Raw genomic sequence first — 25,937 nt, forward strand, 5'->3', positions numbered from 1 at the left:
TTTACGCTAAAGTTTTTTACTGTTTTAAAAAGAAGAGTTGAGAGAAAGAGTCAAACTTTAGCGTAAGGAGCGGGGCGTTGATGAGGAAGCAGCCCCTTTCATATACGAAGTAATTTCTGTTCGTTTTAAGTTTTTATGTCGCTCCTTACTTTCAGTTGAAAAAACTTGCTTTTTTTTATTTAATAACAGACGAGGACCGTTATATTTCCAGGATCTATGCTTTGCCTGGTAACTTCATGAGAAGAATGAAGCCGCAAAGGGGGTGAGCTTCCTAAAATAGGAAAAACTGTATACAATTACACACTTTATAAAAAAAAACTTTAAACTAACTATAAAAAAATGTTGCTCACTTTGCCTCCTCCCTCCCCTTTAGAAGAGACCCGAACTTCCTCTTGAGTTCCACTACGTTTCAGTCTGGTTCAGCTGTATTTATTAATTTTCAAAGAAGAAGAGAATGCATCGAACCATCTACGCAATGCGCTTGTTGAAAGATTTTGATTTGATCTAACAAAAAAAATGACTCATATAACACTTACAGTTTCAACCAGTTTGTGTACGTCTTATTCCTTTTTAATTACTTAGACCATTAACATGTTCATGATCAAACCAATTAGGGCACTATTAGGAGATATCAGCAAATCTTTTGACCTCTGTGATCTCTATATTTTTATTGTTGATTGTAGCTATAGCTGTATATAGCGATTCGCAAAGCAATATCATGTGCCTTTTGTCAAAGTGATATTTATAACTTATCGTATCAAGTAGAATGTGTTCAATCGATTAGCTCAATCCGCTTTCCTATGTCCTATTTGGTTCTAAAAATACTAAGAGAGTTTTTGTTTTTTTACATATCAGATTATATCTCCTTTCCTCAAATATGAAAATAGTTGGAATCTGGAGCTTTTCATATCAAAATTGTGCTTTACTTATGGTCATGGTGAAAAAAACCCTACCTTTTACAAACAACTCCTCGGCAATAGCAACCGAAAACCACAAAATGTTGTTTTTTTTTGCTTTCCTTTAAAATTTAAGCTGCGTAACCTACCATCTTTTGAATTGCCACAATCTTATTGTAGGTATGAAATCTGGATGGTTATGAATTTAGCTGCAAGAGAAAGAACAATATTCCTTGCAGTGACAACGAAAAAAACTAAATGGAAATTATGCTGACTGGACAACTTGAAATCAAAACCAACAGAAGCATATCTAACTATTTACGACTTTAACAATAACAAGTGGCAGTTTTATACTTTATCAGCCATCATCAAACAGTTCGTGGTAACGAACTGTAGTAAGGAGCGACCCGGCTCAATAGCAACCAAAACAGTAAAAAAATGGGGTTTTGATATCAATAGCTACATAAAAAATCGCATTTTAATGTTGATTTTAAATATATGCGTCATAGGGGAAAACAACCCCTAAAAGTCATAGAATCTTAACGAAAATCACACCATCAGATTCAGCGTACCAGAGAACCTGATTGTAGAAGTTTCAAGCTCCTATCTACAAAAATGTGGAATTTCGTATTTTTGCCAGAAGACGAATCCCGGGTGCGTGTTTATTTGTTTGTTTGTTTTTTTTTCCCAGGGGTCATCGTATCGACCAAGTGGTCCTAGAATGTCGCAAGAGGGTTCATTCTAACGGAAATTAAAAGTTCTAGTGCCCTTTTTAAGTGACCAAAAAAATTGGAGGGCAATTAGGCCCCCTCCCACGCTCATTTTTTCTCCAAAGTCAACGGATTAAAATTTTGAGATAGCCATTTTGTTCCGCATAGTCGAAAACCATAGTAACTATGTCTTTGGGAATGACTTACTCCCCCACAGTCCCTGGGGGAGGGGCTGCAGGTTACAAACTTCGGCCAGCGTTTTCATATAATAATGGTTATTAGGAAGTGTACAGCGTTTTCAGGGGATTTTTTTTTTGGTTTTGAGGGTGGAGTTGAGGGGAGGGAGCCATGTGGGAGGATCTTTCCTTGGAGAAATATGTCATGGGGGAACAGAAATTCAATGAAAAGGATGCAGGATTTTCTAAAATTACTATAAAAAACAATGAAAAAATAATTATGGAACAGTTTTTTTCAATTGAAAGTAAGGCGTAGCATTGAAACTTAAAACGAACAGAGATTATTACGCATATGAGGGGTTCTAAAAATGCTTTAGCATAAAGAGCGAGGTATATAGGAGGAGATAAATACCTCGCTCTTTATGCTATAGTATTTTAGTAATTTCAACTATTTATTCTACGGCCTTTCGGATTCAGTGGTCATTCTTAAAGAATTGGGACAAAACATAAGATTTAGTGTAAAGAGCGAGGTATTAACGAGGGGACTAACCCCTTCACATACATAATAAAAATTTAAGAATATAAATTTTGTTACGTAAGCTAATTCTTAAGTTACGTATATTTTTTACTAATGAAAACATTCGTTAAAAATTAAAATTTATAGTTGCTTTTTTATGTAACCGAAAAATTGCAGGGCAACTAGGCTTTCCCACCCCTTATTTCTCAAAATCGTCTGATCAAAACTAAGAGAAAGCCATTTAGCCAAAAAAGGAAGTAATATGCAAATTTCATTTTAATAATTTATGTGTGGGGAGCCAAAATCAAACATGCATTGATTCAAAAAACGTTCAGAAATTAAATAAAAAAACTAGTTTTTTTAACTGAAAATAAGGAGCGACATTAAAACTTAAAACGAACAGAAATCACTCCGTATATGAAATTGGTTTTCCCCTCTGCAATCCCTCCCTCTTTACGCTAAAGTTTGACTCTTTGCCACAATTCTGCTTTTTAAAACAATTAAAAGCTTTAGCGTAAAGAGCGAGGGATTGCAGAGGGGACAACCCATTTCATATACGGAGTAATTTCGGTTCGTTTTAAGTTTTAATGTCGCTCCTTACTTTAAGTTAAAAAAACTAGTTTTTTTATATTTAATCTTGTCAAAGGGTCTTCCTATACTTCCATGTTAAAATTGTACAACTCCTTTGGTTTATTTTTGTGACGTAAATCGTCATATCTTTTTTTTACATAGTCACGTTATTCCTTAGTTTGCTCAAAAATGAAAACTGAGTACTCCTACCTTTTTACCCGCTGTTGTATTTACCGGTTGTTGTCATATGAGATTTTGAGCCAGTAAAAAGAACGCAAGACCTGATTGTGTTCTGTATGAAATCTTGAGCAAGAAAAAAGAACGAAAAGTTTTTAAATCACAAAATTGTTTATGTAATATTTTGCAATAAGATGAATACTAGTGCGTTAAATTGTAGAAAAATCGACAGCTCCTACCGAGGCTCTTACTAGAGTAGACAGGTGGGGTGCCTTAACCAAAAAAAAAGAAAAACGTTAAAGGTAATGAAATAACAGAGCCTCGTTTCGAATATTTTTTTTTATCTGCTCTTCTATGTAATTAGGTTTTTAACAAGGGAATTATTTTCAAATGAAAGTAAAGATCTGACCTTAAACCATAAAATGAGTAGTAACTATCCAATAAGTTAGAGGACAATTATCAAGTAAATAAAATATTTAAATTAAATTAAAAACAAGGTTTTTCTACTGAAAGTAGGGAGAAACATTGAAACCAACAGAAATTATTCCATATATGAGGGGGAGCTTCCCCCTCCTCAATAGTATGCTCTTTATGCTAAAGTATTTAGTTCTTGAAAAAATCTTATAATTCCAATTCAAAGGTCCTTTTGTTTCAGGAGTCGTTCTTGAAGAATTGGGACATATTTCAGTTCGTTTTAAGTTTTAACGCTGCTCCTTACTTTAAGTTGAAGAAAAAGTGTTTTTTTTATATTTGATGTGTGATCATTTTTCAAATAATGCTGGAAATTCACCTCCCCTTCCATGGAAAATTACCCCTTCCCCCAATAAAAATTGCTCCATGGAAAGTTTCTCCTGCGTAAAATTCCCTCGGAAAATTCCCCTCGGACAATTCCATTCTCGTTGAAAATCCTCACAGAAAATTTTCTGCCGACAATTCCACCGGAAAAATTCTTCTGAACCAACTTTCATTAGAAAAAAAAATACTTATTTTCATTAATTCACTATCAATTTTCAAATCTTGCCAGAACTTCCCCCCTCCGTGGCTTATTTTTCATTGAAATCCATCTCCTCAATGGAAATTTTCTCCCGGGGAAAAATTCCGCGTGGAGAATTTCTCCCAAGTAGCCCCTTCCCCTCATCGGAAATATCCCCCACACAATTCTAACCCCGCTGAAAATTTCTTGGGTTCATCTCCACTTGTAAAATTGAGTCGCCAAAAGGATTATATGGGGAATTTCCCCATATAAAATTTGCCGAGGAAAGTTTACTCCCGAAAACTGACCTCCCCACGGAAAATTATTCCTTTTAGATGTAACCTCCCCCCCCCTTGTAGAAAATTCCCCTTTCCCAAAAATAAAAATGTCCGTAATCATCGTAATAGCATATACTATATTTAAATAATGGGCAAGTTTTATTACTAACAGCCCTTTCCATAGGAGCTCTAGGAGGTCATGTTATCCCCAGAGGTATAGTTATCTGACCTTTCAACTATGCTGAACAAAATGGTTATTACAAAATTTTAATTGGATGACTTTGGAGAAAAGGGAACTTGGGGGGGGGGGGGCAAAGGGGGGTCAATTCTTTCCGGTCACCTTAAAGGGCCTTAGAACGTTTGATTTCCGTCAGGCTGAGCCCTCTCCCGATATTCTAGGACCTTTGTTGGATACGATCACCCCTGGGAAAAAAAACTTGCATCCGTAATCTTTCTTCTTGGAAAAAAACAAAATACAATTTTGTAGATTGGAGGTTGAAACCTCTACAGTAGAGGTCTCTGATACGCTCAATTTGATCGTGCGATTTTCATTGAGACTCCATGACTTTTGGGGGCGTTTCTCCCTTTTTCGAAAATCACGCAAATTTCTCAGGCTCGTTGTTTTTGATGGGTAACATCAGACTTAATGAGTGTCATATATTTGGAATCAGAATATAAAACTAATTCTTTTTATGTGTCTATTGTTATCAAGATTTTGTTTTTTAAGAGTTTCGGTTACTACTGGGCCGAGTCGCTCCTTACTTACAGTTCGTTACCACGAACTGTTTGCTTTGAAAGCCTCCAATATCTAATATCCTGCTTTTTACGTTGGCTGCAACCTATTTACTTTTAGCACAGTGTTTCAAGAATACATCTCCTTTTGGTATGTTAATTTTACAGGATAAAATGAGATTTTCCCAAATGAAATCCTGAAGGTAGCACCAAACAATCTTTACGCTAAAGTTCAACTTATTACAGTCGATACATTTGAAAACTACCATTTTTGATTCAAAGCTATCATTTCAGCAGAAGGGGTACTAATTCCTGAAAATAGAAGGGGACAGGGATTTTGTATTCTTGTTTTAATGAAGCTGCGAAAGAACATATTTTTAAAATCAAAGATGGGGTAATTTAGTTTTTATTATTTAAAAAACAAATAAAAAGATATTTTCCCTTGAAGTGGGGGGGGTGAACATTAAAATATAGGGGGCAGTAAAATCTCCCCTGATTGGTGCCCTTGTCCTCTCAGAATCCATATTGCATGAATGGTCGACATATATTCCGCCAGATTAAGAGGTTAGAGGATACCCTGTCCTCCACATTAATCTCAAGATTTTGTTCTGAAAATTTTAAACGAAAATGCACTTTGTAGGTTTGAAGTCCATCCCCCTCTCATAAAACTTCTATTGTCCTCTTCCGATGTGCAACTAGGCAATGCCTTACAATCTTAATTATTTTTATACAAACGGTTTATAATAACCGTTCAGTTTATGTGGACTGCATACATGTTAAGAGCCGCTACTTAAGGCCGCAAGAACTTAGAATTTTCGTTAGAATGAGGCTTCTTTCAAAAGTCCATAAACACTGGGTCGGCACGATTCCCCCTCCCAACAAAACAACAAAAATTAGCATACATCTGCTGCCATCCTTCTAGGGAAAAATACAAAATTGCATGTGGGTAAAACTTGAAACACCCACTTTAGCACCAACTAATGAACCAACTTAGCACCAACTTGAAACACCATTAATTTTCATACATTTTGATTTTGATTATGTTATTTTTATCAGGATTTCAACCCTTTATTTGGTGTTTTTTTTTAACTTTTTTTCATTTGTGCAAGTTTTCTTAAGCTAATAACATATGATGGATAAATTTAAAATCAATTAAATCTAAGTTTTTAGAAACAGCAGTTAATCGGATTCTGCCCGTGCACATGTTGTGCTATCAGTTCTTTAAATTTTCAATTTCTATTGACAAACCTCACTCCTATCTTGCCGTTTATTTTTCATCCAAGAAATGAGTATTTAGTTTCATTTATCGTATTTGTTAACATTATCTGATATTCGTATATCTTTTTAGAATTCTCAAGTCTGGGTTTCAACCGTTTTTTTCCGTGTCACAATATTTCCAACAGCAGATTGGACATGCTCTTCTGGTAGAAATGTAAGTAGCTCTTATCTGTATGTATTATCTATGGATGGTTATTTTTCCAAGGACTTTCGGAGAGCACTAGAACTTTAAATTTTCAATAAAATGAACCCCGTCAAAAGTTTCTACAACCACCTCTTCAATGCGAAGTGGCGTGGGTAAAAAACAATAATAATAATAATCAATACATGGAAGCTATATGGCTCTTTACGAGGGCATCTTTCCTGTGCTACCTGTGAAATTCAAGTTCCATTTTTCCAAAATCCAAACTAGTGTTTTCCTCGGGGATCTTTCCTACTTGATAGAAGAATATACGAATTCATTCAATGGGTAAGAAAGGTAATAAAAGTAATGCTAAGAATTGCCGACCAGTTGTAATTCTGTCTTTCTTGTCTAAGGTTTTTGAAGATTTCAAACAGTCCGTGGTAACGAACTGTAGTAAGGAGCGACCCGGCTCAATAGTAACCAAAACTCTAAAAAGTGGAATTTTGATACCAATAGCTACATCAAAAGAATCGCATTTTAATGCTGATTTTAAAGATATAAGTTTCATCAAGTTTAGTTTTACCATTCAAAAGTTACGAGCCTGAGAAAATTTGCGTTATTTTAGAAAATAGGGGGAAACATCCCCTAAAAGTCATAAAATCTTAACAAAAATCACACCATCAGATTCAGCGTATCAGAGAACCCTACTGTAGAAGTTTCAAGATCCTATCTACAAAAATGTGGAATTTTGTATTTTTTGCCAGAAAGCAGATCACGGATGCGTGTTTATTTGTTTGTTTTTTTCCAGGGGTGATCGTATCGACCTAGTTGTCCTAGAATGTTGCGAGAGGGCTCATTCTAACGAAAATGAAAAGTTCTAGTGCCCTTTTTAAGTGACCAAAAAATTGGAGGGCACCTAGGCCCCCTCCCACGCTAATTATTTTCCCAAAGTCAACGGATCAAAATTCTGAGATAGCCATTTTATTTAGCGTAGTCGAAAAACCTTATAACTATGTCTTTGGGGACGACTTATTTCCCCACAGTCCCAGTGGGAGGGGCTACAAGTTAGAAACTTTGACCAGTGCTTACATATAGTAATGGTTATTGGGAAGTGTGCAGGCGTTTTCAGGAGGAGTTTTTGGTTGGGGGGAGGGATTGAAAAGAGGGGGATAGGCTTGGGGAACTTTCCATCGAGGAATTTGTCATGGTGGAAGAAAATTTCCATGAAGGGAGCGCAGGATTTACTAGCATTATAAAAAAAACAATGAAAAAATAAATATTAAAAAGTTTTTTTTCAGCTAGAAGTAAGGAGCAGAATAAAAACTTAAAACGAACAGAAATTATTACCCATATTAGGGGCTCACCTCCTCCTAATACCCTGCTCTTTACGCTAAGTATTCTTAGTAATTTCAACTATTTATTCTACGGCTTTTGTGATCCCCCTCATATATGTAATAAAAACATGAGAATATAAAACTTCTTTACGTAAGCTAATTTATAAGTTACGTATATCTTTTACTAATAAAAAGATTCGTATAAAATTAAAAGTTCTAGTTGCTTTTTAATTAACCAAAAAATCGGAGGGCAAAAAGGGTTCCTCCCCCGCTATTTTTTCTCAAAATCATTCGATCAGAAATATGAGAAAGCCATTTAGCCAAAAAAAAAAAAAAAAAAATACAAATTTCGTTTTAATTATTCCTCTGCGGAGAGCCAAAACCAAAACATGCATTGATTCAAAAACGTTCAGAAATTAAACAAAAAAAAAACAAGTTTTTTTTAACTGAAAGTAAGGAGCGACATTAAAACTTAAAACGAACAGAAATTACTTCGTATATGAAAGGGGCTTCTTTCTCACCAACGCCCCGCTCTTTACGCTAAAGTTTTTTCTGTTTTAAAAAGAAGAGTTGAGAGAAAGAGTCAAACTTTAGCGTAAAGAGCGGGGCGTTGGTGAGAAAGAAGCCCCTTTCATATACGAAGTAATTTCTGTTCGTTTTAAGTTTTAATGTCGCACCTTACTTTCAGTTAAAAAAACTTATTTTTTTGTTTAATTTTACAAAAGATAATGTAAATTATTTGGAAAAAACATTCTTTTTTCCCATGAGGTAGTTTGGATATAGATCAGGCCTCTTTTCTGAATAAGCAATTCTTGTGGTTTTCCTGAAAATTGATGATTCCTTGAATGATGGTGATCATGCATCCTGCTAATTTTTTTTTCATTTACTGGTGATTTAGCAATTGTTGCAAACTCTACCAATGATTTGCATTATCTACTAAACGTACCATTTGAATGAATGGTTTCAAAGAAACTTCAGATAAACACAGACAAAACAAAACTTTGGATATTTTAGAAGAAAAAATCTAAGGAAAGACAATGAAAATTTCCTGGCAATGAAGTATGCCAATGAGTAGCCAGGGGCGGATCCAAGATTTTTCTTAGCGGGGGGCGCATAGTAGCTTGCTTCAATAAACTTGCGAACAAACAAATACTGGCAATTTAAAGGGAACCTCGAAAATTATGCGTCGTAGGTAGGTAGTATGGTCATAAATTCAATCTAAAATCTAGTCTGGGTTAAAGTCCTCATAAATCTGTTGAAATTAAAATAATATAAAAATATTGATACAATAGTAAGTTATAAAAACCATCCCGCCATAAAAAAATAAAAAGCTGTTCATCATTTGTAAAAAAATTAATAACATTTAATCTTTTCTGCATAATTTTTCGCCTTTGCACTTCTGATCACTATAGCGAGTAAGTTAAGCTTTGTTTTGTCAAAAAGATTAGTCTTGCGCCATCTTTTGGGGTCATTTATTCATTGTGACTTTTTGTATAGGTCAACCCATTTAGTATGTCGCCTAACCTTATTGCATCGCTTAGTAATTATTATAGTAATGAAGAGTCGGAAATCAGGATTAAGATACAACTTGTATATTTGTAAAAGATGTATTTAACATTAAGTACTAGTTCGTTTTGGGTTGTAGCAAGAAAAGTAGAACAGAGAGATAGAAATATATAGAATACACTTAAAACGAGGGTTTTAACTATAGACAATAAAGCATTAACTTAAAACCCTCACTATTTTTTAAAATAGAATTTTGATAAACAGTGTCAACTTGGACGAAATTTCAAAAATTTACTAATCAAAATTTCACTTTTTATAACAACGTAGCGCATCTTATTACTTTTAAAAGTTTGGTATATTTTGCTTAAATTATAGAATTCATAATTTTATAAGAAAAAGTCTATTTCTTTATTTCCATTCCTGCCATATCTATTTATTACACGGTCGATGTCTACCTCAATATTATGGAGAACGTTTATAATGGCTAGTCCTGTCAGTTTAGACCCTGTTAGTTTAGAACTCTTCGTTAGTATTTCCTCTTCTATTCATCCTAAAACATTCGAATAAAGACAAAAATCGTCAGAAAAATATGAACTCTAATAAGGATGCATGTAGGTATGTGCTTCAAATTAAGTATATGAGTCTAAATGTCCCTAAAAAAACAAATAATTATGTGTTTTTTATTTTTGTATTTGATAGGTATAAGTGATGATTTAAATTCTCAGGATTTAGACTTCTGATTAATTTGCTTTAATCTTGAGATTTTCAGATATTCAATTCAAATGCATAAATCTCGATATGTCTGTAAACAAAAATACAAATTTGAAATTCTTTTAGCATTAGGCATTAAGAAATTCTTTTAGAAAGAAATTCTTTCATTAGAAATTCTTTTAGCATTTAGCATTAAGTAAGAGAATTGTCCTTTAAAAATTTTGATTCACTAACAACTATTCTTGGAAACAGATTGGATGGCATGTATCAAAATAAGTATAAACATCCTGAGCTGTATATATAGCAGTCTATACAATTTTATGGACAAATATATGCAACCCCTATTCAAAAACATTGCTATATTTTGTGACCTGTTGTTATTGAGAAGGTGAGTAATTCTGAAATAATATTCTTGTTGCATTCCGTTCCCGTGGTTAACTCAAGTGGTGTGAATTTTTACTTTTTTTCATCACTTCGTTTGTGAATATTAAAACGAATTGCTATTTTGCTGATTCAAACTGAGTATTAAGAGACCCATCTGTACAGGCTAGATTAAAAAGATAAACACATAATTAATTGCCTTCCTTTGTAAACAATTTTTTTTAAATCTAGTTATCTTAAAAGACTACTCCGACCTTTGAAGGATTATTTCGACTCATATACTTAGTTTTAAGTGTGTATTTATACGAACCTTTACTAAAGATCAGATATTTCTAAGGACTTCGGCCTTTATATTAATGATTTAGGATTAACAGAGGAGGCAATATGTCATATAACGCAAAGCTTTAATTAGATGGAAATAGGCAGTAAATTGGTCACCATTTGCTCACCGAAATCCGGAACGTAAATTAATAATATCTTTGCACTTCTAATAGTGCACTTCACGTGCTTCTCTTTAGTTATATTTTGTGCATAATCTGGACCCGGAAACTTTTAACGAGTTTTACCATTTCAGAAGTTCTGTTCATGAGCATGATACAAGAAGATGTGATAACTTGGTTGTGGATATCGAAAGTAGTGTGACATCTGGTTTTCTGTATAGAATTCGCTTCCAGTGAGTGTTAGGAGGAGTGACCACCTCATAGAGTTTAAAAAAATATTAAATGACTATTTCTTGGGGAATTAGTTTTTTCAGGTTTTTAGGTTTTCTTTTTTTGATGGGGGGGTTGAGCAGGCTTCAGGGCTAGAGGGAGGAGCGGGTTGAAGGGGTTGGGGTGGACATTTAACTGCGTAAAACTTGTGGATATACAACATTCTTCCCAGTGCCATTGTCTCTGCATATAAATAGATCGTCCGGTTTACCGACTCTAGAACTTGCAACAAATAATTGTCCATGGGAAACACAATCCGTATTAAGATCTATACTGGATTTTTCTAATGATTGCCCTTGAGCTTTGTTGATGGTGATTGCAAATGCTAATCGAATTGGGAATAGCAATCTTTCAAATTGAAAATGCAGATCCGTTGGAATCATGGGAATGCGAGGAATAAGAACAGCCTCATCCTTGGTAGGCCCTGTCAATGTTGTTGCCTCTATTACGTTTTCCATTGTTTTTTTTTATGGCAAGTCGCGTGCCGTTGCAAAGCTTTGGTGGGTTAATATTTCGCAACAGTATTATTGGTACGCCTAGAGATCCTCTGGAGATCCAGGGAATTTAAAAATTCGGATGGATAGTTAACCGCTTCATTTGATTCCAGAACTGTGTCGACTGACTTGTAAATGACTGCCTGGTCTCGAATCTTGGTCAGAATAATATTGTTGTTTTTGCGGACGACTTTGTTCTTGGCTGCCAGAATCGCTCGTTCACTTAGCCGTTTCTGATTTTAATATCTCTATCAGCCGCAAGCCTGGTTTCACCTTGCGAACATGGCGTCATTTATATTTTTTATCTTTTTTTCAGTTTTTTTCCTTTTTTTTTAGTTTTTTATTTTTATTTTTTTGACGTCATATTGAATATGACGTCATGTATAGTTCTTTTTTATTTTTTTTATTTTTTCATTTTTAGTTTTTTCTTTTTTAGTTTTTTCTTTTTTAGTTTTTTTCGGTTTTAATTGTTTCTTTTTTTAGTTTCTTTTTTTTTTAGTTTTTATCTTTTTTTTAGTTTTTTTTAGTTTTTTTCTTTATTTCTTTTTCTTTTTTTTAGTTTTTTACCTAATTTAGGTTTTTAGTTTTTGTTTCTATTTTATTTTTCATTTTATCTTTTTTTGGTTTTTTCTTTTTTCTTTTTCTTTAGTTTTTGTCTTTTTGTCTTTTATTTTAGTTCTTTTTTAAAGGTTTTTTCTTTTTTAGTTTTTCCTTTTTCTTTATTATTTTTCTTTTTTTAGCTTTTCCTCTTTTTTAGTTTTTTCTTTTTTTAGTTTTTTCTCTTCTTTTAGTTTCTTCTTTTTTTTTATTTTGTTTTGTTTTTTAGTTTATTTTTAGTTTTTTAAAAGTCAAAGTCAAATGAAAAAAGTCAAAGCCATACATTTACTTTCTATCATACAAATTCCTTAAAACACAATAATGTTCTAAAAACCACCCGCTTCGCAAATAAAGCAATCCCAAATTTTTAACAGAAAAAGCCAAAAAAGTAAAGATATCAATTTCTTTGACTGCGCCGTAGAAAGACTCGAAAACAAATTTTTAACAGTAAAAGTAGTTTAAATATTAAATTTTTCCGCCTCGTTGTGACAGCACAATCGTGAAATATCATTTCGATAGCCCAAAGAGGTTAGGATTTTAAATTTCCCCTTCTTGTTGTTACGAAATGAAGATTTTCGCCTCCCAGTTGGCTTTTGTGGTAATACGGAGAGATGCCTTTGATAAATCTTAATTTAGTTAAATGCTTCTAGGTAGTATGCGTTATCAGTAAAATCTAATAGAGACCACACAAAGTAACTGAAACTTTGTTTCAAGCTTGTTTGCAAAGAGAAACAGTCTTAACAATTAAAAACTTATGAATAACTCAACTGTTAAAAGCCAATTACAAAAAAACTTTCATCCCACCGCTAACCAGAACGAGTAGTTCCAACCCCAAATCTATCACTACGTTAGGTGGGCGCGCGCTCCCCACCTGGATCCGCCACTATGAGTAGCCTGAGACAGTTCCAGAAACAAAATATCTTACTTTGTTTTTAACAACAAGAGAAATTGGAGAAAGCATGTGTCAACCTTATTGTCACCCGGGAAAAGGACAATATTTTCTCTCTTGGGAAAATCTTGAGAAAATCTAATAAGAGTGAGAAACTTTACTTACTGAAGCAAATTTCTAATACAAAAACATAACCGATAGTTAGTTCACTGTGGCTGCGAGCTCTGATAAACAGAAGAAGCAAAGATTCTGGAGACGGCTCAATTAAACTACTGCAGTAGGTCTACAGTCTTCGACTTCTTTACTGGTGAAAGATGATTTATGACTATTTCATTAGATTTAAATACAAATATGGAAATGTCGAGTTATTTGATAAGAAATTGAACTTGAGGAAGGAACAACGTGAAAAAAAAATATATAGGAAAACGCTTCGCAAGCGCAGGGATCCTGACCCAGAAAATCACAGATTTTGATCGAGCCAGGTTTATTTCATCTGGAACTAAGTAAATACCCTTATTTGTGCTGAAAGTTAATTAGTAAGTGTTGTGGTTATTGACGCGTTGCAACTGCCTTTTAATATTTGTGAAACGCCTTAGGACATATAAAGAAAAGGGACAAGGAATGCACAATATTTACTCTGTATACGATTGATTAAAAAGAAATGAGAAAATAGTTTCTCAGAAAAAAGTAATAAGCCATGTTAAACTCTAAGACAAGCAGAAATGGAATAACAGAATAGTTCGAACCTAAGACGAACATAAATAACTGGCATTGAATAAATGAAACACAAGACGAAATAAATTAAAATGAACAATCTCATCAAGCATAAAGATAACAAATACTTTTATAGATGAATAAATGAAAAGTGAAGAGAAATTATACAGAATAATCAGGTCGAACTAAAAATGAACATAAAGTATTATTTGTATTTTGAATAATGTCCTTTTTATTTTTTATATCATCAACAGCAACACAACACCAAAAAAGAACATCACAAGTCCAATTAAGCTTTACAGATACTAGTGGTGCTACCCCAACCTCCCTCTCGAAATGTTTAATCAGCTCGAGTGCCACTTGTCTTTTGTGAAAAATCGTATGTATTTTGAACTGTGTGGTTTTTGTTTGTAAACTAAATAAAAAACAAGTTTTCAGCTGAAAACGTTGAGAAATTATCCCGTATATGAGGAGGACTGTCCCTTCCTCAACCCCTTACTCTTTAAGCTAAAGTTTGACTTTTGTCCCAATTCTTTAAAAATAACTCCTGAAGCATAAGAGCCATTGATTTGGAAAACTAAGCTTTAAAAAGCAGTAAACAAACTTTAGAGTAATGATAGATTCAGAAGGGGACAGCCCCCTTCATACGTAGAATAACTTCTGTACATTTTAATTAAATACCCTTCCCCTTACGGAGAAATCTTTTCGGACCTTTCTCCCTTAAAATCCTTGTCGCTACTTAAAACTAGCGCTAGAATTTCGAATTTCCGATGGATAATCCGTTTCCCAAATGCTCCTTATTTTCAGTTGCCTCAACCCCTTACTCTTAACGGTAAAGTTTGACTTTTTGTTCAAATTCTTCAAGAGCGAATCCTAAAACATAAGAGCTGTTGAATTGAAGAACTAATTTTTGAAGCACTAGAAACTTTAGCGTAACGATGGATTGAGAAGGGGGCAGTCCCCCCTCATATATTGAATAATTTCTATGCATTTTATGCTCTAATATTGCTCCTTGCTTTCAGTTAATAAAACTTGATTTTTATTCAATTTCCGGTCTTTTCAAAGCCTGCTGGGAACTCCCCTCCCCTTTCGTGGAAAATTTTCCTTGGAAAATTCCGCCCCGTGAAAAGCTCCCGTGTGAATCCCCCTGGTAATTTTTTCCAGCGTAAAATTCTTCCGGGCAATACCCTCTTCGCTACAAATTCCCCCAGACAATTCCCCCTGAAAAATTTTCCTTATTTTCGTTTGAAAAAACGTTTTTTATTTAATGTCTAATGTTTTTCAAATCATTTAGAAAATTCCCCCACCCTTGTTGAAACTTCCTCCCACGGAAAATTCCCCCGTTGAAAATTGCTCCGGCTGGAAATACCCCTCTCCTCACGGAGAAATCCCTTCGAACCTTTCCCTCCTTAAAATCTTTTTCGTTACTAAGAGATACCACTAGAATTTTGAATTTCCGTTGGAATGATCCGTTTCCTGAATTTCTAAGACCATTGGTTCAATGCAATCACAACTGGAATAAGAAAATAACTAATCCTAGACCTTGCTTCTCGATTTTTTTTTTTTTGCAAATTCCACGTTTTTGTAAATTGGAATTTGAAGCCTCCACAATAGGGTTCTCTTTCTAAATGTATGTTTTAATACACTGCATACATATGTTAATAAATTGAAAGGTTGTATATAACTGGGAAGAAAACAAAAAAAATAATAAATGGAAGGCAAATGAGTTTACCTTATGCAGCGATACAGTGCTGCCTCTGATTCTACTGGCAAGGGGCTATGTCACTTTTTTAAACTAATAAGGTTTCTTAGATACTGGGATTACTTTTAGGGGGGGGGTGAGTTGCCTCTATCTATTTTACTATCAGCTTCTCCTAGTGGTGTTATAGCAATTTATACTTTATAAAAACACTACGTTTTTTGTTTTGTTAGTTCTGGGTATAGTTTAATTAATCCACTGTCTCCAATGAATTATAACTTGGTTAAACTATTTACGTGCGTGTCCAGATGCCTGTTTTACTGTTATACGCATAAATTTGTTTGCATGTGGCTTAATAGCTTTGAAACAAAATGTTATTAATAGGCAGTTTTCACATCAGTTATTAAGAAGTCAAATTAGTAAAGTAACCGAATAGTTTTGGGCTCCTGTTATGCCCTTATTGAGATTCCCTTAATTGAGAGTGGATAAACCAAAATGATCAACAAAATTTTTGCCGTTGAGTCGCTTTTTTAAATCTTTTTAAGAAGCATGCTTGACTAACTCCATGCTAAATAAAACGTTTGAACAACATATCGATTGTGACACTTATGTTAACTATTTATATACGTAAAAACAAAAATCCTACCACATCATCCACTAGATGAATCGTGCAGTATGCTCGTAATAGCAATATGTCTGTAAACAGTGGCAAAAATCACGAAAATGCAGGGGGGGGGGGCAAGGATTTTTTGAATTTTTTTAAAGAAGATAAAAATAAAACAGAACAACATTGAGCAAATATACCTAAAACAGAGGTTAGCAATGACTTCACTGCTTGGAGAGATCGTCAACTAACCTATCCAGTCCAGTTTCTTTAGCTCCTCTTTTTCAACGGCCCTGATCATGAGATTACAGGCTGTAAACTGTAAACGCTCTGGCCAAACCTTTATACGCTCTGGTTGCATTTATAAAAAATAATAGTAAAACTTATAGGGCAGGTACAGTTGCGTGCATACATTTGATTTTCCGTGTTTGTCATCTTTGCCCACGTCTAGCTTATCAATTAATATAACAAATTATGATTCGGCCAACTGTCATTAAACAAAATGAAATATTTCTATCTATTATTTAATTTACAGTGACATGTCGTTATTTATTTTCTCATACTTTAGGTCAGAGTTGCAGAAAAGTGTGAAATTAATTTATGTGACGGGATGACTTTGGCCGCCATTTCTCATAGATTTTGACATTCCTGCCACTCTTCAATATTAGTATCACCGCAATTAATGCCACTAATGAAAAGTGCCAGAAAAATGCAAATGGACGAAACATTTGAATAACATTCTACTACCTGAAAAACAGGTCTCAGAAGGTGAATCTTGTTGCGAAAACGGACTAAAAATCTATACAATTTTTATTGTACAATGGAAGAGTCATCGGACTATATCTTCGATAACTATACGGAATATATTGATCCCTGTAATTGTACACTAAGGAGTAACGCAACTGAAGATATTTATGACTTTCTAGAATGCTGTCTAATGCCCAGACGAATAGAAATATCCATACTCATACCAGTAACTGTTATTTATGTTGTAATATTTATATGTGGTCTGATTGGAAATGTTTGTGTATGTATAGTGATTATAAAAAATAGCTCTCTGCACACTGCCACGAATTTCTACTTATTTTCATTGGCTGTTTCGGATCTAACACTCTTATTATTCGGTAAGTGGGCTCAAACATAATTTTTAGAGATTAAGGGACAATAGCCTCGTTTTTGTTTGGCTAATTAATTAGCTAAGTTCTAACTTCGGTACTTGTTAATTAAACGAAATACATCCAAGAAGTGAAGTTTAGGTTACTCCTAATGAAATGTAACCTTCATAAAACCTTTAGTTTGTGTAATACTATAATTTGGGTTATATATTTGCACATTAGGGGTGTGGGGTGGCGGTAAAGTATTTAGACAGCGCCCCTAGCATAACATAACCTGACATACCCCCACTCAGTTACAAATATATAGCCCAAATTATGTAAGTCCAATGCATCCTATCGCCCATCATTTGTCTCTGTGGGTATGAAACTGGTTTTCTGATATCTAACCTAAAATTAATTCTAGAGTGTTTCGTTTAATTAACAAGTACCCTTACTTCTCAGATCTGATATTGTCCTGCGCAGATCTTCGTTTCTTCTTTAATCAAAATTTTAAGGTTTAAGAGCTTGTGGATGTCAGTCACAATTGCTTACATTTAAAGTTCCCAGCTCAGTCAGACATTGAACGAAATATTTGATGCTATTCCTGTCAAAATCGTTAGACCTCTCTTCAGAGAATGAACTTCGATATCCTGAAAAAAATCTACTGAGCAGTGAGATCAGGGTCCTTAGATTTGCTTGAGAAATCATCGTTGTTGAAAGACATGAAATCTTAGCAAACTGATAAACGAAAGCCCACCTAATGTAAACTTAATTTTAGTTTGATTTTTGACAGTAAACCCAAAGCAGACGATTGGTGGATTATTTTGATTTTATTTTATCTTATTTTCATCTAATTTATGGTTCTTGCAATTATTCCCAGATTGCTTTGTTTCTTATTTCCTAGATTTTTTGCATGGTGTAATGACGTTGCTCAGGAGGCAAGGGGGGGGGGTATCCAGTCAAAAATACAATTCGTTATTCTAATCATAATTTTAAAATGCCTAAATGATAAGAGTTATATCGCTAACAATGAATTGGTAACTTCATCTGTAACATTCAACATACATCAGGCTAGATGAAAGTCGGCCAACACTTCCATTAAACGTTGTCCAGCTAAATTATTTTGATAATCTTGGGGGTACTGAAACAAGATAGATATTGAATGAAGTTCTTTTAACTTCGAGCGTTATTAATACTTCAATAATGAGAGGCCCCTCCCATTTGCCTTTGAGACAGCCCCCCCTCTCTATAAAGACGACAAGAATAAGCTACCATCTGATGTTTTCTTCTATTCGTATGTTCAAAAAGAAAATTAATTCCAACGCAAAATAATTTTTGAGCAATTGTAGTTTGAAGCCACGGGGTTGTAAGGACGACAGCATAATGTTTCATTCTGAGCAAAGATAATTAGGAAAGGAGGCTTTGTCTAGTTATTTTTACATATAACCAATCGACAGAAAATGGCTGACAAACACAAATGGTAGTTCTAGTAATTGTTTTTGTGGGGAATATGTATTGATTTTGAACGACTAGTCTGTTCCTACATAATCGATTTGGTCCCTGGTGATCTCTTTCAAACATCCTCCGACTGAGTGAAATGTTACCGTCGCAATTATCTTGGTAGAAGATTCTCAACTGAGACATTTCAGATTATCGTCTTGAAGTCAATAAAATTGTTGATGTATTAGGAAATCTTTTTGTACGTTCCTTTTCGACTTAGCACTTATCTCTATCTGTGTGGTGGGAAAAATCGACTGGCAAATAAAAAAAATGCAAATTGCAGTTAAACACTGCCCATCTTTATTTTGTGATCTATTTGTGCGCATATGCCACAAAAGAATTCAGATTTTGAGGATTCTGCTATATTTGGAGTGTTTTCCAAATACGGCTTGGAAGCCGTAGCCCTTCATAAATCTTAACATGTCATAAAGGAAGTCGAAGAACATAATAAACATCAGACTTTTTTTCTGCTTTGGTTGACGACGTAGATTTAAAAATATTTAGCTATTATTCACTGCTAAATTCCCATAGAATTCTTCAATTGCCCATCAAATAAATCAGTTTTCACGACTGTTTTTATCGGCGTTTTTTATCATGTAAATTACATAGGCTACTCCAAACATTGGAAGCTAATCAAAATTTACTTCAGGCAAGAAACTCAACTCGGTGTAGAAAGCTATGTCAAATTTGTTATGATTTCTGGAAATATGACACTCGTCTGGGAAACTTTTTGGGAGCATCTTACTTCGGGACACTACTGCTACTACAGCTAGCCATGTGCGGGGGAATTTATTTCAAATCGGGCCACAACGGTTTGGGGGATGAAAATAAAAAATAAATGATTGAGTTATATTAAATATATTAGCAAATACGAGGAAAATCTTCAAGTTCTTGAGAACTTGGAATGGGATCGTGGACCCCCATAAAAGATTTTTAAGTGGGGCTCCCATGGCATCAATAAAGTTAACAACGCTGTCCACAACGCTAATAAACCGTTTTCCTCGCATAACTTTGTTTACTTTATTGCCGTCGGGAAAAAATTGAACTTTATTTAACCTTTTTCAAGAAAGTTCGCAAGGTTCAGCCAATAGCAGAAGACTTGTGGGAAACTTCAAATAAACCACACACAAAAATGTATCTACATGTATAATAGTGTATACTTCTTTAAATATTTTGCTGGGTAAAAGAATAATGGTTACACAAAAAAAATTCATGTATTATAAAAGGAAAAATACTGAAAAAGATGGTTTTCACAACTCCGTGTTTATTATTTCAGTTAATTGCTATGAAAAATTGCTGTAAAGTCAAAAAGGTTTCATCATAACGTGTCATTTGAGCTTACTCGAATGTCCCACTCTCTTCCTTACTATTGGGCTATATTAAATGTTTCTAAGGGTTGAAGACATCCCTAGTGCATGTCCGAGTGAGTACATGTGCACAGAACTTTATTTCATAGGACCCCCTCACAGATGCCCTATACAGACCAGACCGCTCTTTTAAGATACACAAAGCAAGACTACCCAGATCAAATCACTCATGAAAAGGGGTTTTTGGAATTTTGTTTACCATGTTGTTTATAATTGTTTATGATGTTGTCTATAATTGACCGACAGATAAAGTTCCAGTGCCCTTTTTATGACACTTGGTATTAACAAAGTAACATATAGCGATCGCAAATTCTATCGGTCTGTCTGTTTGTCGGTCTGTGTGTCCCGGTTTTGCTAGTTTAGGCACTTCCAGATAAGCTAGGACGATGAAATTTTGGCAGGCGTATCAGGGACCAGACCAGGTTAAATTAGAAATAGTCGTTTCCCCGATTCGACCATCTGGGGGGGAGTGGGGGGCGGTTAATTCGGAGAAATTAGAAAAAATTAGGTATTTTTAACTTAAGAACGGGTGATCAGATCTTGTGAGATTTGATATTTAGAAGGATATCGTGTCTCAGAGCTTTTATTTTGAATTCCAACCGGATCCGGTGACATTGGGGGAGCTGAAGGGGGAAACCTAAAATCTTGGAAAACGCTTAGAGTGGAGGGATCGGGATGAAACTTAATGGAAAAAATAAGCACAAGTCCTAGATACGTGATTGAAAGAACTGGAACGGATCCACTCTCTTTGGGGGAGTTGGGGGAGGGCTAATTCTGAAAAATTAGAAAAAATGAGGTTTTTTTAACTTACGAAGGAGTGATCGGATCTTAATGAAATTTCATATTTAGAAGGATCTTGTAACTCAGATCTCTCATTTTCATTCTCGACTGGATCCAGTGTCATTGGGGGAGTTGGGGGTGAACTGAAAATCTTGGAAAACGCTTAGAGTGGTTACATCAGGATGGAACTTGGTGGGAAGAATAAGCACAAGTCCAAGATACGTGAATGACACAACCGTACAGGATCCACTCTCTTTGGGGGGTTGGGGGGGGGGAGTAATTCAGAAAAATTAGAAAATATGAGGCATTTGTAACTTACGAATGGGCGATCAGATCTTAATGAAATTTGATATTTAGAAGGATCTTGTGCTTCAGAGCTCTTTAGAGCTGACATCGGGGGGAGTTGGAGAGGAAAACTGTAAATCTTGTAAAACGTGAAAATTGAGGGTTCTATGAATGGGTGATCGGATCCTAATGAAACTTGATATATAGAAAGATTTCATTTCTCAGATGCTCCATTTTCATTTCGAATCGGATCCGGGGACATAGGAGGCTGGAGGGGGGAAACAGAAATATTGGAAACCGGAAATCTTGGAAAACAGTTAAAGTGGAGAGATCGGGATGAAACTTGATGGGAAGAATAAGCACAAGTTTTAGATACGTGATTGACATAATTGGCATGGATCCGCTCTCTTTGGGGGAGTTGGGGGGATTTTAATTGGAAAAATTAGATAAATTCAGGTATTTTAAACTTAAGAATGGGTGACCAGATCTTAATGAAATTTGGTATTTAGAAAGAACTTGTGTCTCAGAGCTCTTATTTTAAATCCCGACCAGATCTGGTGACATTGGGGGGAGTTGAAGGGGGAAACCAGAAATCTTGGAAAATGCTTAGAGTGGAGAGATCGGGATGAAACATGGTGGGCAGAATAAGCAAATGTCGTACATACGTGATTAACATAAACCGGACTGGATCCGCTTTCTTTGGGGGAGTTGGGGGGGTTCCAGTGCTTTGGCGAGTTTGGTGCTTCTGGATGTGCTAGGACGATGCAAATGTGCTAGGACGGTAGGCGTGTCAGGGACCTGCACAAATTGACTTGATAAAGTTGTTTTCCCCGATTTGACCATATGGGGGGGGGGATGGTTGAAAGGAGAGGAAAAATGAGAAAAAATTAGTTATTTTTAACTTACGAGTGGGTGATTTGATCTTAAGGCCTAGCCAAAGTCCAAAAATTTAACTCCCTTGTCAATTCTTTTTCTTTGGTGGCAAGTCGGTCAAACACAAAGGTATCAGTTTTCTTCGTCACTTCAACTAAACACACATAAGAGGGTCGAACTTAAGGGGGTTTTCACTCAAAATTACGCAAAGGCGCAGGTTATCCTTAGCAATCCTTCCTGTAATTATTTTATACAATTTAATTTTGTATATGTATTTATTAACCGGCAGTTTGATGTCTGCACGCTACTTATTCTCTAGACTCTGTTTAAACAGGTTACAACTAACTAATACTTGACTGAATCGCTCCTGAACAGTCCGAGTGGGTAGTCCCTTGGTGTAATTTATGCATTCTCACACGCTCCGATTACAACTGAATCTAGTCTTTAGAGGGGAATTTTTGACTTCGGGACACAAATATGTAATGTATTTGGAAGGACTGCAGCCAGGAAGTTTATATTATAGAAATAAGTTTCTGATTGTTGAATAGAAAAGTTTTTGCTCTAGTTTTTGATACCCCACAACAACAGTGTCAAGCATAGCAATCCAGAATGCAAACCCGAAACAGGTTTTATAGTTATTTTGGAATTATAAAAAAAAATAATTTTCGGCTTTAAGATTGGATTAGATCAAACTATTCACCGGATGTTTTTTATTTCTATTGAGATAAAAACCGCCGAAATCACTAATTCAAGAACGTCAGGCAAACTCCAAATGTTTAACATGGGAGGTATAGGAAGATTCCTTGAGAGTACGTCCTGCCTTAATAAATTTTGATATTTAGAAAGGCCATGTGTTTCAGAGCTCTTATTTTAAATCCCGACCGGCATTAAGCCCTTAGTTTTCCTTTAAATCAATCTAGTGATTCTTAGAATTTTGCTAGAGCTCATGCCATATGAGCTCTTAGCTCTTGGCTCTTCCGACCTCGTCACAAGTGCCATATGAGCTCTTAGCTCTTGTTAAGTAACAAAAGTGATCTTGTCCCAGCAAGATCACTTGTTGGTGAGCGTTCAACGTGATCAACCAGTGATCTTGGTGTAGCGTGCAGAACAAAAAATTTGGCCAATTATGAATACCTAATCAGTTTTAAACTGTCGAAAGACTAGACTAATCCTTCCAGCCTCAAAAGCCGTAATCTCGCGTGGGGGCCCATCCATTCCCAAAGCTACACACTATGCAAAATAAAATATTATCATAAACGATTGTTTTAAAGTTTCATTTAGTTAATTGGATTTATTTGATGCTTAATAGAATTGTGTAGAATGGTGTATAATCCTGGATCATAATTATGTAGGAGGGCCTTTGTGTAGACTTTTACCTACAGAAATAAGTTGATTAGATTCGTTTATTATAGAAAATCGGTACTTATAGCGTTGCATTTGTTTTAATGCACGGGCTTTTGGGTTTGTAGAGATCAGTCTTCTTAGTTATGATTGTGGAAGCGTCATAAGATAGCCAAAGGTCAGTGCTCCAACTTTGATGGCCAAACGAAAATTGCAATGGACATATAAACAGTTGGTTCCCAATCAGGATATCACCCACTGACTCTCTCCGTTTGGCGTAAATTTGGATTGGTGTTTCTTTAGTAGATAATTAGCTCTCTTACAAGCGAAGCTTGGCCATTTTCATTTTGGAAAACTATAGCTAATTCAATTACCCTTGGAGCATTGTATTGTCTTCGATTTAAACTATGATATTGTACTATTGGGTTCGCTACTGTGCTGGCGCAGTGCAATTCAGTTATGCATCTCGTAATACATTCTTTTTTTTTAATTCGAATAGCAACTAACATGCTTGAGCTAGGGTTGTTGTGGGGGGGGGGCGTTTAGCAACGTGAGCAATGGGTTGTTGTCAGCCATACACTGACAGTCATCAAATCAAGATTGCACTTGTGTTTAGTGTAGTTTGTTCTGCACATGTTTCATGAGGAAGAAAAATATACCATTGCGTAAATTTTCTTTGTTGATCATTATGTGTATGAGGGACATCTGCTCTGTGATGTATTTGACCGTTGGGACTGAAGTAGTAAGGTCCATAACCAGGAAGATGTGCAAAGTCGGCTTCTATTGACGCAAACGCAAGCAAACTTTTAATTTCAGACCGCTGTTCTGCTTTAAAGTATTTGTCTTGGCAATATTTGCAAATGAGGTTTAATTGTTCGCCATTATATGAGCCTATTTTGTTCTAGTTGAGTTACTTCAACTGTAGTTTTTAAGCTGCAACTCACATTTCCTCGAAATTTTATTATTCTTCTTGCACTGTAGTCTCCAATTTGATTGCATCGAAAATTCCTCATCCATCGTTTTTACCATTGTCGAATCTGATATTCCCGCTCTTCGCTAAAAAATTTTCGGATGTTTCCCCGTATGCCTCTGAATATATATCCTAAGGAAATATTTAATTTTAATTAAAAAAGAGTCTCAAGCCTATAGTCTTGTAAATTGTTAGAGCCCTTCTTGGTTCAATATTAAGCTTGGAAATTTCCTTTGTCTTTTTAAATAAGCTATTACTTCATTTTCCCCTTAACTTTTGTTTTAGCTTTGGAGGGTGTTTAGAAAGTGCATTTATGTTTTCTTGTTTTACTTTTTCTTTCAAGAGCCTATGAGTCAACCATTGCAATTCCTAAAAAAAAAAACATCTCACTCGAAAATTGATATAAAATTATAAATAAAATATGATCAAACAGTTCGTGGTAACGAACTGTAGTAAAGAGCGACCCGGCTCAATAGTAACCGAAACTCAAAAAAATTGATACCTATATTTACATCAAAAGAATCGCATTTTAATGCTGATTTTAAGTATATAAGTTTCATCAAGATCAGTTATACTCATCAAAAGTTACGAGCCTGAGAAAATTTGCCTTATTTCAGAAAATAGAGGGAAACACCCCCTAAAAGTCATACAATCTTAACGAAATCACACCATCAGATTCAGCGTATCAGAGAACCTTAATGTAGAAGTTTCAAGCTCCTATCTACAAAAATGTGGAATTTCGCATTTTTTGCCAGAAGACAGATCACGGATGCGTGTTTATTTGTTTGTTTTTTTGTTTGTTTTTTTCCCAGGGGTGATCGTATCGACTGAGTGGTTATAGAATGTCGCAAGAGGGTTCAATCTAACGGAAATTAAAATTTCTAGTGCCCTTTTCAAGTGACCAAAAAAATTGGAGGGCATCTAGGCCCCCTCCCACGCCCATTTTTTCCCAAAAGTCACCGGACCATAATTCTGAGATAGCCATTTTATTCACCATAGTCGAAAAATCGAAAAACCTGATAACTATGTCTTCAGGGACGACTTACTCCCCCGCAGTCCCCGTGGGAGGGGCTGCAAGTTGCAAACTTTGACCTGTGTTTACATATAGTAATGGTTACTGAGAAGTGTTCAGACGTTTTCAGGGGGATTTTTTTGGTTTAGGAGGGAGAGCTGAGGGGGGAGGTTACGTGGGAGGATATTTCCATGGAGAAGATTCTCATGAGGGAAGAGAATTTCAATGAAGGGGGCGCAGGATTTTCTAGCATTATTTGGAAAAACAATGAAAAAATAAATATGAAAAGTTTTTTCTACTGAAAGTAAAGAGCAGCATTAAAGCTTAAAACGAACAAAAATTATTACGCATATGAGGGGTTTACCTCCTCATTATACCTCACTCTTTACGTTAAAGTATTTTTAGTAATTTCAACTATTTATTCTACGGCCTTTGTGATTCAGAGGTCATCCTTAAGGAATTGGGACAAAATCTAAGCTTTAGTTTAAAGAGCGAGGTATCAACGAGGGTTGAACCCCCTCATATACGCAATAAAAACATACAAATATAGAAGTTCGCTATGTAAGTTAATTCGTAAGTTACGTATATTTTTTACCAATGAAAACGTTTGTAAAAAATTAAAACTTCTAGTTTCTGTTTTAAGTA

The 25,937-nt window shown here is 35.1% G+C and overlaps 1 protein-coding gene across 1 annotated transcript in view; it reads left to right on the forward strand.

Moving 5' to 3' along the window:
* Positions 1-25,937, forward strand: part of LOC136041312 (neuropeptides capa receptor-like) — a 146,095-nt gene that overhangs the window by 3,103 nt on the left and 117,055 nt on the right. Inside the window, exons 2-3 of the mRNA XM_065725942.1 lie at positions 6,378-6,461; positions 16,639-17,194. Of these exons, the coding sequence (XP_065582014.1) occupies positions 16,891-17,194 (304 nt within the window). The 5' untranslated portion in view covers positions 6,378-6,461; positions 16,639-16,890. The remainder of the gene's footprint in view (positions 1-6,377; positions 6,462-16,638; positions 17,195-25,937) is intronic.

Source organism: Artemia franciscana, chromosome 2 (assembly GCF_032884065.1).
Source record: "Artemia franciscana chromosome 2, ASM3288406v1, whole genome shotgun sequence".
Lineage (NCBI taxonomy): Eukaryota > Metazoa > Arthropoda > Branchiopoda > Anostraca > Artemiidae > Artemia > Artemia franciscana.